This window comes from Cupressus sempervirens, chromosome 6 (genome assembly GCF_028749045.1).
Source record: "Cupressus sempervirens isolate cs-2001-9-10 chromosome 6, ASM2874904v1, whole genome shotgun sequence".
NCBI lineage: Eukaryota > Viridiplantae > Streptophyta > Pinopsida > Cupressales > Cupressaceae > Cupressus > Cupressus sempervirens.
This window is the reverse complement of record NC_143123.1, coordinates 655,226,533-655,240,876: the sequence shown is the minus strand read 5'-3', so window position 1 is coordinate 655,240,876 and position 14,344 is coordinate 655,226,533. Positions and strand designations below refer to the sequence as shown.

The window sequence follows — 14,344 nt, the reverse complement described above, 5'->3', positions numbered from 1 at the left end:
GTGTGTCTAATGCCTCCTCAAGTGCTCAACAAACCATATTCAATCTTGCCTCCCCCACCCCACCCTGCTACTTGAAGGGACAATCATGATTTCAAGCCCCCTCTTCTCTTCAAGGACACAAATACATCAAGCCCCCGCTTTTCATTAGGGAAAAATCTGCCAAGCCCCAGCTTTTCAAGGACACAAATAAGTTGCTTCTCATGCAATGAATGACCACTGAAAGAGAAGCTAGCTTGACATGATAGAAAATCTCCTGCCTTCATCACATCCACCCTCTTGTAATGTCTTGGCTTACATTCTATGCATCAAGTTCTCAAAAGCACAAGCTTGTGATCAAATTTGAGAGTAGAGATAAGAAAAAATGCAAATCATTTGTACCAGGACAAACGAATATATATCTATTACAATGCACCTTTAACACCAATAAGATTTAATAGTGATTGAAGGAAAAAAATTCACTCACCGTGTCATATCAAGACAGAGAACAAACCTAATTCCTGCAAACCCATATTTTCAAAATATCTTTTCTTTCAAAATTTCTTTGTTATGAAAGAACCTTGCAAACATGAAATAAAATAGGCCCAAAAATGTACTTGACGACTCCAAATTTCATCTTACGTATCTGATGACTTCAATTTACCATTGGCATCATATTCGAATTGAAAATGGGAAAATTTACCCTAAATATGTAATTGTTGGCATTGGAGCAGCAGTAACCTATTGTAGTAAAGGTACTAGATTCAACAAGGGCATTTGATTGGGCATAGTAGATGCTCCTGCTAGAAATGGTGGTATTCCTACTGTATTATTCAAAGTGAAGGTTTACACAAAGTTCCCTCCACCATGGGTATCTTCGTGAATGTAACAGCCTCTTTGAAGACCTTTTGAATGCTATCAATGTCTCTGGGTGAGAGCCTTCTTAGAAAAATAGAAGTTAATGAATCCATTATTCCCAAATAGATCTGGATGACAGCCTCTTGTGGTACAGTGTAAGGAACCTCCATTCTTTGATACATCCTATAGAAGCGATGATTAAACTGTGAAATAGTCTCGTGGAGATCCCTCTTAATTGAGATGAACTGATGATGTAGGATAGTTGGATCAATATAGACCTTGAATTGTTCCAAAAACTTGCTCTCAAGAGAGTTCCATTCCCTTATTGATGTTGGTGGCAGATTGAGGTACCAATTGAATGTCGTTTCCCCCAAAGTGTAAGGGAAAAGGCGACAGACCACATCCATATGTTGAATCTGGTTTCGATTACAAATTTCCTTGAAAATTTTAATATGATCTTCTGTTGTTCGTGATTCGCCATAGATGAACCGTGGGAAAAAGTTTTCAGGATTTTTGGGCAAGTTGTGTAATGGACCGGTTAGATTCAAAGGTGAACTTTGGGTATTGAATAAAGCCATGTTGCATAATGATGGGAATGTGTGAAGTAGAATGTAGAGTGGACGATGACGATGATGGAATTTGTAATGTGAATGGGTGGAGCCTAAGTATCCCTTTATCATTGCGAGGCTTGCAGAAATAACTAAGTTCTAGGAACTCATGTGCACTAGGTGAAGAGCTTAAAGATCGCTGAAATGGAGATGGTGGATCAGGATCTTCCAGTTTGTGTTTATTCTAGAAAAGCGCAACTCTGAGAAGCGAACCTACGCATAGTGACAGACTTGAAAAATTTTATGAACTTCCGAAAACTATAGAATTTTCAAATAGCAGCTTGGGTTTTTGAGCTGAATGGTTTTTAGGCCCTCCTAGTGCCACTTCTGTTGAACTGTCATTTTGCACAATGCTGAACAGCAAGAATCCTTTTGAACTCCTCACTTGAAAAGCTAATCAAGGATCAACTCGAAGGTCCCGAGCGATCTTGCGACCTATTGAAACCCGCTCAATTGAAGATAAATGTGTATGTTCACAAGGAGGCCTTTGTTGATTCGAATCAAAATTTGGATAATCTGTTTGATTTGTTGTTGTTTGAAAAAGTAACCACAAAACAAATATATTTGTGGTATTTTTTGTTTTATGATGAATGCAATTTATCGATGCAACTATATGAATTCCTATTTTAACAGAGTGTCAGAAAAGCAAATAACAAAGATAGGGTGACGAGAGATTAAAGCAAATAACTTGAAAGGGAAATTCCTAACGGACATAAACCACGATATCAACATGTCTGCGAGTTCAATCGTTGAAAAGATTGGGTAGGAAACCAATGAAATTAGAAGCAGCGCTTCCTCAACTCCACTGATGTAATCGTCAATGGGAATACAATAATAATTGAAAGATGTTTCACATTTCATCAAATCGCAAGGCCACGAAAAGTGCACTCATGCGAGACAAGACGCTATGCAAAAACAATACGTGATCTTTTCTCCAATTCATTACGTCAGCGAAATTCGTTAACACGAAGCAAACACTAGAACTAAAAGGTTGCACGATCATAACAACACAATTAAACCATTGACTCCATTATTATTCATGAACATACATTCACAAAAATAACACACTTCAGCAAAATTAACTACACTTAGAATGAAAGCACCAATAGCATATATTATTGCATCAAAATAACGGCTCGGAATACATATTACATCCATGTATTTATAAGAAATCCCCTCCTTTTGTGTTAGGAGTGAGAGCTCTTCTAATGCAAACGCATGCTAAAAACTATAAAATAAAGCTAATTACATACAAATTGACTCTCTAAATGGTGCTAAGTAGGTCTTCACTCTTGTTTATATTAATTAATGGGTGCATGAGCCTTTACATGACTTAAAATAATAAAAGAATGATAAGATAAGAAGATAGAAGCCATGAGATGATCTAAGAGTCTTTGGGATCTCTAAAAATGGAAGCTCGGCCTTCTTTAGGTGTCTCTGGGAGCTGAACTACCGTTAAAATGCATTTCCAATAAATCGAATGCTCTAAAATAGCAACTGGCAGTTAACTGTTGGCGCATTGCTTCTTCTTGAAAACTGTCGGCACACTTTTGAAAAAAGTGCACCTACGCACATTCAGGAAATTGTGCAAGGTGCTCAATTCACCAAAAAATCAAAGTTCTTAGTTTTGAAAACGGTTTATGGGTTTTGCTCAAATGGGGTTTTAGATCACTCTTGTGTACTTATTTTGATCGTTTTGATGATTTAGGCCTACTTGCGCACCTAGGTACTTTGCTCTTCAAAACTTGTAAAATTGCACACCTTTGCACATGCGCACCTTCTAGAGTTCTTCAACTTATGCATATCTCAAAATTACAATGCGCACCCGCGCATCTTGCACACTTGGGTACCTTCTAGAGACAATTCATTCACCAAATCTTCAAATTGTGCACCTACAAACCTTCAGGGAATTGTGCAAGGTGCTCAATTCACCAAAAAATCAAAGGTCTCAATTTTGACAACGGTTTCTAGGTTTTTCTCAAACGAGGTCTGGGAGCATTCTAGTGTACTTATTTTACCCTTTTTGATGATTTATACCCTCTTTATAGCCCAACATTGTCATAGACTTGAACTCTTACTTCTTCTATCTGAAATCCCAAGGCACCTGTTTTGAAAATGCACATGCAATACCATGGATATTTTTTGTGCAATGGATAATGAGGATGTCATTTTATCTACACAAAGTATAAAACATTAATTATATTATGCTGAAAGACCCAAAAGAGGACTCCTCGGGACTCAGACTGATGAAAAATTGTATCAAAACTAGTCAAATTGCCCAAAAAGTGAAATTCCCCCCCAATAGCCAGTTTTGCCCACTAGCACACATAGCGCACTTGTGCAGGTGTGCAAGGTGCACTAGTGCGCACCTTGTTTGCCTCTTAAGTGGCTAAGTTCGTAGTCGCGCACTAGTGCACATGTGCACCTTGAATAGGTGTGCATGGTTTGCACATGATATCAACGTGTTTGTGCAAAGAGGGGGGGAAGCCTTGTGCCCACCTCCGCAAGTGTGTACCTCCAAGGGTGCGCATGTGCGCATCCCCGGAGCAGGTTGAAGTGGGCATGTGCGCACTTCATGCATTGTGAAGTCTACCCTTGATTTTTTCTTCTCTCTAATTGTCTGATCCTTCCCGTTCAGAGACCAAGGTTTGACCTAGACCCTGGGGAGGGTCCAAAATGACCGAGTCTTTGGATTAGATGCCTTATATGAAATTTTGAAACTAAGGGGTCCCCATTTTGTGACTCAAAATGGGGCGTGCATTGTGAGGCCACAACAACTCCCTTGAAGGATTGTACTTAAAGGTCCTTTTACTTTCCTAGTGTGGTATAAGAATTTACACATAATAAAACAAACCACATTCAACATAAATTTTTATGTTACACAAGGTATCAGAGCGGGTTAATGGAGTTTCATAAAATTTGGCACCTCTTCTAATCCAAAACTTTTTCAAGAAATTTGTTTTCAATTTTTTTAAATAAAGATTGTTAGAGGTATTTTATTAATTTGAAGATTTTTGTTGAAAAGGAATCTAGTCTAGAGTTTTGATTGTGCGATTTCTTGGTTTCAACAACAATCTAATTTTCAAAGGCCCCATGTACTTGAATGTTGCTTGCATTCTCTATTTGTGAGTTGCATGTTCTTGTATGAGTTTCTTTACCATGCAAAGTCTCGTGTTTTGCTACATAAAGGTTTCTCTGTTGGGTTTGTAATTTTTTCCTCAAAAACTCTCTTGTGGGTTTATGATTTTTTCCTCAAAAACTATCATGTGGGTTTATGATTTTTTCCTCAAAAATTATTTGATGGGTTTCCATAATTTTTTCCCTTGAAAAACTTATGATTGATTTTTTTTTTTTAAATCCTCAAAATTATCTATTGGGTTTTACCGTTTTTCCTCAAAAACAAAGTTTTGTATTTTGTTATCCGTGTCTCAAGTTCTATTTGGTTTTCACTGATTTTTCACCTCAAAGATCATGTTGGGTTTTGATCAATTTTCACCTCAAATTGTGTTGGGTTTTTGTCGATTTTTCTCCTCAAAAATTGTTACTAGTTTCTAGAATATGCAAAGTTCGCGTGGGATTTTATGAGAGGTGATCCTGTCTTGGTCATTGACATTTTGCAGATCCAAGGAGAGTATCAGCAGCAGAAGAATGTTCTTCAAAATTTGTGACCAAAAGACAACAATTAGAGATGACCATTAAGGGAGGGTGTTACAACATTATAGTGTTTCTTTAATGGTCATCTTAGTTAATCTTTAGTTTTATTTAGTAGTTTTTATTTTTGTCTTTAGTTCACTATTGTTTCTTTTAGAAAAATCGTCTTTGTAAATCTATATAAGGAGCTTTCATCTCCTCTATTTAATAATAACATCAATTTCCCATAACACATATCACCATTTATTGTGCCCCTTGAGATGACATAGCTTGTGGCATTTTGTCAAGAAAGACATTGTCAAAGAGCCATGAGATGACATCTCTATTTCGACACTCTATTACAGCTTCAATGCCTTATGAAGACGTCTATGCATCGCAATTTCCTTGCAATGATGTCTTCTTGCACAACGATGTGCTCTTGCAACTAATGATCTCCCTAAACACTTTATAATTGCCACATCAAGATCAGGCCAAGTATCCCCTACTTTGATACCAGATAAAAGAGCAGATGTTGAATTGGTTGGAGTTTAGCCAGTAAAAAGTAACATTATTATTCAAAAATGATTGAATCGAGATTCACTTGGATGATTTACACAGATATTTGAAAGGCTTTATAAAGCCTTATTTTCTCATGAATAACCACCTACGAGAATGTAACTTGCCAACTAACATTTATAAACTAGCATTTACTTATTAACCTAAACTACAAACTATCCTATTATAATGTAATATGCCAACATTCTCCCCTTATTACATTAATCCGAACAAGAGTGGAATATTGCAAGGGTTTTGAACCCAACCCTCCTCAAGATTTTGATGAAGTGCCTTCACCAATCTTCCTCGCTCCCTCAAGAAACGCTGAACTAACCGCAACAGTGGATCCCCTAACTTTCTTGTTTATCCAAGAGACACCAAACTGCCTACATCAGTAGATCTCTTGACTACAGAACCTGAAACTATCTATACAGCATGTGTGCTCCCACCTCCCATGCATAATGAGACGCATTTCCCCTAAAATTCCACATCTCTTTTGAGTGCTTTAATTTCCAAGTTGTTTTAAAAGACATGAAATGTTTATATGCAATCATAAGGTGTGATTTTTTGGTATGACAGGGAGAAATAAGTTGTAAAGAAGTATTTTGACATTGTCGATTGAATGTGCAATATGAGATCTACTTTTTATGAAGATGACATTTTATCTTTAAGCATTAGTATTGACAAGTCAAAAGAAGCTCACCAAATAACAAAATGTTAGAGGCTATTTCAACCTACTTTTATGCATAAGTTGTTTCTGGACTCAACTGCATGAGATTCTTTTGCATCAAGGCTATTTCAACCTACTTTATGTAGTTTTGTGCTCAATATATTTTGCTACAAAAGGACATATATAGGTTGCAAGATCGAGCATGCAATGCTTTAACACAAAAGAAATGTGTTAAACAAGATGTTCCTCCTTCTAACTCTTCACACAAAATGAAAATGGAAAACCCATTGCATTAGCCCAAGGGTCTCAAAAAACAAACAAGAGAAAATGTGGTCTTGGTTAGAAAGGTCTTATAGTATCACATGTTCAAAAGTATTTGAAACCCATCAGTTTTTCTGGAGGGCTTACAAAACCATGTCAAGTTGAATCTTTCTCTGCCAATGTCAAATTGGTTCGATCCATATTGTGCTCCCATTTTGATTGCCATGGTCATACATTAGTTTCTTGCTTTTATCTACCCCTTGTTAAAAAGTAAAGTCCACCAATATAACTGAGAAGGGGGGGTGAATCAATTATCCAACTATTATAACAATTATCGACCTTATTAGTCCTTAACCATATGAGCAATACAATCAGCAACCATTACAAGATACTCATACACAATAACACTAGATATGTTAACTAGAGAAACCCTTGATCAAAGGGAAAACCCCGATGGGGATGGTACCCACAAAATGATGTAAAAATATAAATGTTCCTTGTTAGAGGATGGGCCCTGTTAGGAGTCAATAAATACATTTAGTACATATCAGTCCTTGTTAGGAGACTTTGAATCCCTGTTAGGAGTTGTGCCAACCCTATTAGGAGTTGTGAAAGGCAGATGGACCCATTGTCCAAACAACTTCAGGGGCAAGATCACCGAACTCACTATCCAACTGATCTTTGCATTATTCCTTGCAGAATAATAGAAATGAATTGTACTTGTACTTGTACTTCCTCTATCCTATCAACCGGACTTCTCTTCTTCTTCTAATCTAGATACCAGATCACTAACTTTGTATCCAATAATTCCTTCGATCGCTTACTTGCATTTACCAAATAAATACTTTGCTCTTCCTCGCACACTTTGCTCTTCATGCATTCACATTCGCACCTTACCAAAAGGGAAATAACCTTGCTTTATAACATGTCCTCAAAACAATTTGTTGAGTCGGCCTTGAGGCTTTCCCAATTAATTATAATAGGACCACATTAAAATAATTAATTATTTCACAATTACACAACAATGTCAGCCCACAGTCTTTACAACTTCTTACACATGCAACTCCAAACCTTGCGCACTTGCTGACATCATCATCAAGTTGTCTATTGTCACTGTCTAACTTCGCATATCACAATTCCATCTCTGTTAGGAGATACAATCCATTCATCAGAAACTGCTTCTCAGATACTCTGTCTGTATACTGTTCTTTGTAAATCAAGCATATCTTCGCCTTACTTGATGCGCACTTAACCTCGTCATTAGAACACAATGTAGAACACGTTCTTAACCGCACTTGACCTGATCATCAAAACTTTGTCCATATGACCTCGTTCTCTGTCTGTTACTCTATTAGTCTTCACAAAGATACTATTATGTTAACATCAATGACAAACACAATCATGAATGCAACATGTCAATCATGCTAACAATCTCCACATGCTCTGGCAATGCTTAGGATACTCCCCCAAAGGAATACCATCAGCATTCATGCTAACACCCCCATGTTCTTTATGTAGTAAAAATACTCATGATCCTTCTTATTATTTCAAAAGAAAGTGCACAAACTTGTGTTATGTGTTGCAAATCCTTTGTTTGAACTAGTCCCAAGAATGAAATCAATGTTTCTTTATGTACTGTGATTGTGACACCTTTGTAAGCTATAGCTAGATGCTCCAAATAAGGCTATGTTGAGTATTGCTGAATTGTTCATTGGTGATGATAATAATGTTGATGATGACAATATTATTGGTGATAACAAGATTGATTATGCTCATCTTTAGAGTATTATAGATTCGCTTTATGATTGAGATGCCTTTGATTTGAAATTTTAATGATTTGTTTAGATGACAATACCATTGTTGTCTCAAAGGATTGTTTCTAGCCATATTGCAGTTGTTATTGAATGTGCTTCCCTTGTAGAGGAGACCTTTTCTGGTATGTGAAGGATAGATTCAAGTGAAGACTTCACAGAGGAGAGTGACTTATGCTTCAAACGCTTTGCAGATTCGTTGATTCTGTCGAATGTTGGTTTATTTCAGCTCTTAACTAAGTTGTTGTTTGTGGTTGCTTTGGACAATTGTTACTCCAAAACATTGAAATGTTGAGGATGGGGCATGACATAGGTCCCGACATTATAGATATCTAGTATGATTGAGATTGTGAGATTGCAGGTTATAGAGTTTTGGATATTGTAGATAGAGAAGAGATGACTATGCAATGTCATGAATTGGTGTGAAACATCAGAGACAAGAGTGAGGCATGATCATCCTTAATTCTAAAGTGACTGCATCAATGATTGGAGAATGCAGTTTAGGAGATGCCCAGGGGAGAGGACTTGAGTCACCATATTTAAATAGAGTTTTGTGAACTGAGATTAGTTCATATTGTTATATGGTGCTGCAGCACAAATTTTGCAGTTTTTTGGACGATTTATCCAATTTTTTGGCATGTGATTTATTAGAGCATGCTATGAGTATGTATGATTCCTTGTTGCACTAAAGTTGGATGGCATATGGTGATGTATGATTCCTTGTTGCATTGGAGATGTATCACATATGGTGATATCATCATGTTTTGTGAACTTTCACAGATAGGAAGCTTGCTGGAGTTTTCAAGCTTTGCTTGTTGTTCTTCCAGATGTTTGTTGTGGGGGAGAAATGATAGAACAATGATATTTTCTTTCCCAATGTTCACTATGGGAAAATTTGTAGGATGGTGAACATTTATATTTGATTAGTTACTAGTTATTTGGTAGTTATAGATTTTAGTTTTCTGCTCGGTTTAATTGTCTGGTCTATATATATATATACAACATTTTATTCACAAAGAACAACAGAGAATTTTGGGTCATCATTATCCTCGTCTACTTTTAAATTCCTTCAATCGATTGCATATTAATTTTCATAATCAATCTTACTGACTCAAAAAAACAGAGTGAGACTGAGATTGAGATTAAGATGAAAAATTAACAAAGGACTCTGTAGATACAATACGTGCCTATATCAGAAAATAAAAATTGATCCTGTCTGTGCTGTATGCAGTCACCGTAGTAAAGTGGTCTTCATTATAAAGGTCTTGTAGGATTTTATCTTCCAAAGTATTTGAAATCCAATGTTTTCTGAGTTCTCTAGAGGGCTTACAAAAACATGTCAAGTTGAATCTTCCACTGCCAATATCAAATTAGTCAAATCAAATTGTGCTCCCATTTTGATTGTAATGGTCACACATTAGATTCTTGTTTTGATCTATACCCATTTTCTTTACGTAGTAAACATAATCATGATCCTTCTTATTATTTCGAAAGAAAGTGCACAAACTTGTGTGATGTGTTGCAAATCCTTTGTTTAAAGTTTAAACTAGTCCCAAGAATATAATCAATTCTTCTTTATTTACTGTGATTGTGACACCTTTGAAAGATACAGCTAGATGCTCCAAAAAAGGCTAAGTTGAGTATTGCTGAATTTTTTGTTTATGATGACAATATTATTGGTGATAACAATAGAGTGTTATAGATCCCCTTTATTATTGAGATGCCTTCGATTTGAATTTCGATAATTTCTTTAGATGACAACGCTGTAGCTGTCTCAAACGATTGTTTCTAACCATATTGCAGTTGTTAATTGTGTGTGCTTCCCTTGTAGAGAGGACCTTTTCTGGTATGCGCATGACAGATTCAAGTGGAGACTTCACAGAGAGTGATTTATGGTTCAAACGCTTTGCAGATTCAATGACTCTGTGGAACTGTTGGATTGTTTCAGCTCTTAACCAAGTTGTTGTTTGTGGTTGCTTTGGAGAATTATTAGTCCAAAATACTGAAATGATGAGGATGGGCCATGATATAGGCCCCAAGATTACAGATATCTAGTTTGATTGAGAATGTGAGATTGCAAGATCATAGAGTTTTGGATATTGCAGATAGAGAAGAGATGACTATGCATTGTCATGATTTAGTGTGAACATCAATGACAAGAGGTGAGTCATGATCATCCTTAATTGCAAGTGACTGCATCAACGATTAGAGAATACAGTTTAGGAGATGGGGGAGAGGACGAGTCATCATATTTAGATAGATATGTATTTTATTCACTTAGTCAGACTTCTGTGACCCGAGATTAGTTCACATTATTGGATGGTGCTGCAGCACAAATTGTGGAGTTTTTTTGGATGAGTTATCCAATATCGCTCTCTTTGGCACATGGTTTATTGTATGTATGGTTCCTTATTGCACTGGATGGATCACATAAGGTGATGCATGATTCCTTATTGTACTGGAGATGGATCACATGTGGTGATATCATCATGTTTGTGAATTTGCAAAGACAGGAAGGTCATGGGTGTTTTCAAGCTTTGCTCGGTGTTCTTCCAGATGTTTGTTGCAGGGGAGAAATGACAGAATAATGATATTTTTTCCCAATTTTCACTATGGGGAAAATTGTAGGATTGTGAACAATTATATGTGTGATTGGTTACTAGTTATTTGGTAGTTGTAGATTTTAGTTTTATACTTGGTTAAATTTTCTGGTCTATATATGTCCAACATTTTATTCACAAAGAATATTAAAGAATTTTGGATCATCATTATCCTCTTCTAAATTTTAAATTTCTTCAATTGACAACAAATTAATTTCTATTATTAGTCTTAATGACTTAAAAAAGCATATTGAGATTGAGATTGAAATTAAAATGGAAAATTAACATAGGATTGTAGAGATAGGACGCATGCATAATATCAGAAAATAAAATTTGTCCTGCCTCTGCTGTATGCAGCCATCTTAGATTATGATGGGAAGGCCTCTTAAACAGATCCTTGTGCCCAAAGAACCAAATCGTCATTTCCAATGCCGATCTTGTCCTGTAATTTCCTTTCAAATCATATTGCACAAATGGAATATATTTGGACTGTATCCCTAGATTTAGGATTTAATACTGTGCAGTAACACATATCTGTGTGCATTCACTGTTAAGACAGACAGTGCATGATATTTGATATAGTCAAAGAACCCAAGGTTTCATCCACAGATTAATGAAGTGTCCCACCTTGCTGATAGACCGGGCACCTAAACAATCTGTTAATTGTGTGTAATTGAATAACAATAGCTTGATTTTTATACTCGGCCAAAGGGAGTCGTTGAAACACGTCGAGACTAAAAGGGAAAGCTGAGCAAAAAATTACTCACAAGAAATCCTTGTAATCTACTTTGTTTTCATTTCATATGTATATTACTAGCTAGAGATAAGATAACTAGATAACTTCCACAATTTTCATACTCCAAAGTGACCCGTAGGCCATTTCAAAGTCTATTTAATTTATCAAAAAAACGTTTATATGGCTACCCAGTCAGAAGAAATTCTGAAAGCATTAGCTGATTATTATGATTTCATTTATGTATTCTAAGACATCGCTGCTTAAATCTGTGTATTTGTTTCCGATGTCATCGTATAAAAGAAGTGGCAACCAAAAGAAAACTGAGTAAAGTAGAAACTTCCTACCTCGCCAAACATCTGGCTGACTTCGGGAGAGGTAACAAAGTCTCCTCCACTCCCAAATACATCTCGGTTCATATAAAAGCCGGCATTAGGATTCGTTAAAACTTCACCCATGTACTCCGCTACTGTAATTGGTCCTCCCCTAAACTGTAACGAGATTGAACACTATATTCAAATGTTCTGCCTTCTGTAAACAAATTAATAGCACTTTTTCACGATATTGAATAGAATCAGTTACCTTAATCAGACTCTTGATGTGTTTAGCCATTGGGGACTCCACAAGAACTTTGTGCTCGTGACCTGCCTGGCCAGTGAAAAATTTAATGGTGCCCTGAATCAAGAGACCTGAAAATGTAAGAAAAAAATCAACATACCCACCTGGAGGATTATACAAACCGGACCGATCGATTGAGATTATTGGGTCGGAGGTGGCTGGAGAATTTTCGGTGTCATTAAAATGGGTTCCGTTAGAGTTTGAATGCTGAGAGAAATGACGATGCAAATATGAGAGTGTGGTTGCACGAGCAAGCGGGGACCGAGAACCTATCACTCTTCTCAATGCGGCCATTGCTGTTAATCGAGATTTGCAGATGCACAGCCTTACTACAGCGGAAGAATGTTCACAGCCATTGGGTGGGATTCTGAATCTATACAGCAAAATCCAAAACACATCGACAGCCGAAGTTCAAAAAGCTTATATTTCTTAATAAATTAGATGATGAACAATTAAAATTTGAATGGTTTTTTTTCCCTATAAATAGTTAATTTTGCCAACAACATAAAAAAAAAATTTAGTGACTCTCAATAAATAATTAATATTTTAAAAAATATTGTGACTAGCCCTTGTATCAAAAGGACCTTCCAATAGTTGTGCACATATAAAAATAAAAGATATAATATAATATAATGTAAAAAATGTCAAAAGGGGAGATAAATATCAAATAATGAATAATATATTAGAGGTACTAAATAATATATTGTAAAAAATGTCAAAAGGAGAGACAAAATATCTTGTGAATAGTATTGTCATCAATGTCAAAAGAAGATCATTTATTTATCTTATTTCTTCTAAATTATAATTTGATTAGTTTAACTTAATCAAAATCTAAAACCTTACCTAAAACTTAGACTACGCCTATCCCTTTCACTCACTTAACCTATATTTTTAGTCCCGCCTATTATAGGTGGAGACTATAGTTTTTGATCAACTAGTTTGCATTAATCTTCATTTCGGTAGTCGTGTAATTTGCAAAAAAAAAATTTATATTATGGTTCTATTGAAATTTCTCATTAAATAAAATTTCAAAATTTAATTTTCTTCTATTAGATTGGCTATGTCCATTTTTCTCGACAGTCTTTTCATTTTCTTGCTAAGAAAACTTAAGTAAAAATAGGGTTTCGAGAATGGAGTTGTGGCATTTTATAAAAGTAACATATGTCATTTAGAGGTTTTGTTGCAAGGAGATTGTTGAAATGAAGAAGATTGATGAAACCTATCATGGAACAATCATTATTTTGTCACTGATGTCAAACTTGCTACTTGTTGGTGGAGACAATTGCTTACTTTGGTCTGAATGTTATCATTTGATTGATTGATGATGAGGATTTGAAGAGAAAGGATAACAAGAGAACCTAGAGAAAGGTTGAGTTATATAGTGTATAAAAGGAGTACTAAGATCAAGCAAGATATTGATGATATAGTGCATTGTTTATCTACTTAAGGTTATAATGAAAGGATACTTGAGCAAAGACTAGAAGAAGGCAAAGTAAACAAATGTGTCTGCCAAGCCTGACCGAGCAAATAGTGGAAGCCAAGCAAATTAGTGCAGGTCGAGTAACAAGTTCAGTATGTGTCGAGCAAAGAGAAATCTAGTTTGTGCCAAGCAAAGAGAAATCTTAGTATGTGTCAAGCATCAAAAGATGGCAGTAGCGATCGAGTGAAACTTAGTGTATGTCAAGCAACCCAATGTTGGCCAAGCATCATAAGGCAATGTTTGCCGAGCAAACAACTTGTTATTGCTGAGTGCCAATAAAATGAGTTAGATCAGAGATTTGATGAATCTAAGATGACAAAATTGATTTCTTGAATTTTGTGAAGCGTGCGGAAGATAACTATGATGAGTTGGTGGCATGTAATTAAAGATAAACCATTTTGAGATGAATTCAAAGAGGATTGTAGAGGAAGTTTCTAGAGGGACTAAAATGGAAAGATGGGTAGATTCAATGAATTTGACCTAATCCTAAAATGGACAATTGTGGTTAAGAGGCAAAAGACCTAACTTCTCTATATAAGGAGAT

The 14,344-nt window shown here is 35.9% G+C and overlaps 1 protein-coding gene across 1 annotated transcript in view; it reads right to left on the bottom strand.

Annotated features, from left to right (window-relative positions):
* LOC149553899 (NADH dehydrogenase ubiquinone complex I, assembly factor-like protein (DUF185)) overlaps positions 1-12,774 on the bottom strand; it is an 87,398-nt gene extending 74,624 nt beyond the window's left edge. The window contains exons 1-3 of the mRNA XM_089789245.1: positions 12,425-12,774; positions 12,285-12,346; positions 12,050-12,193 (exon numbers count right to left, since the gene is read on the bottom strand). Coding sequence (XP_089645371.1) covers positions 12,050-12,193; positions 12,285-12,346; positions 12,425-12,614 — 396 coding nt within the window. The 5' untranslated portion in view covers positions 12,615-12,774. The remainder of the gene's footprint in view (positions 1-12,049; positions 12,194-12,284; positions 12,347-12,424) is intronic.
* Between the last annotated feature and the right edge of the window lie 1,570 nt (positions 12,775-14,344).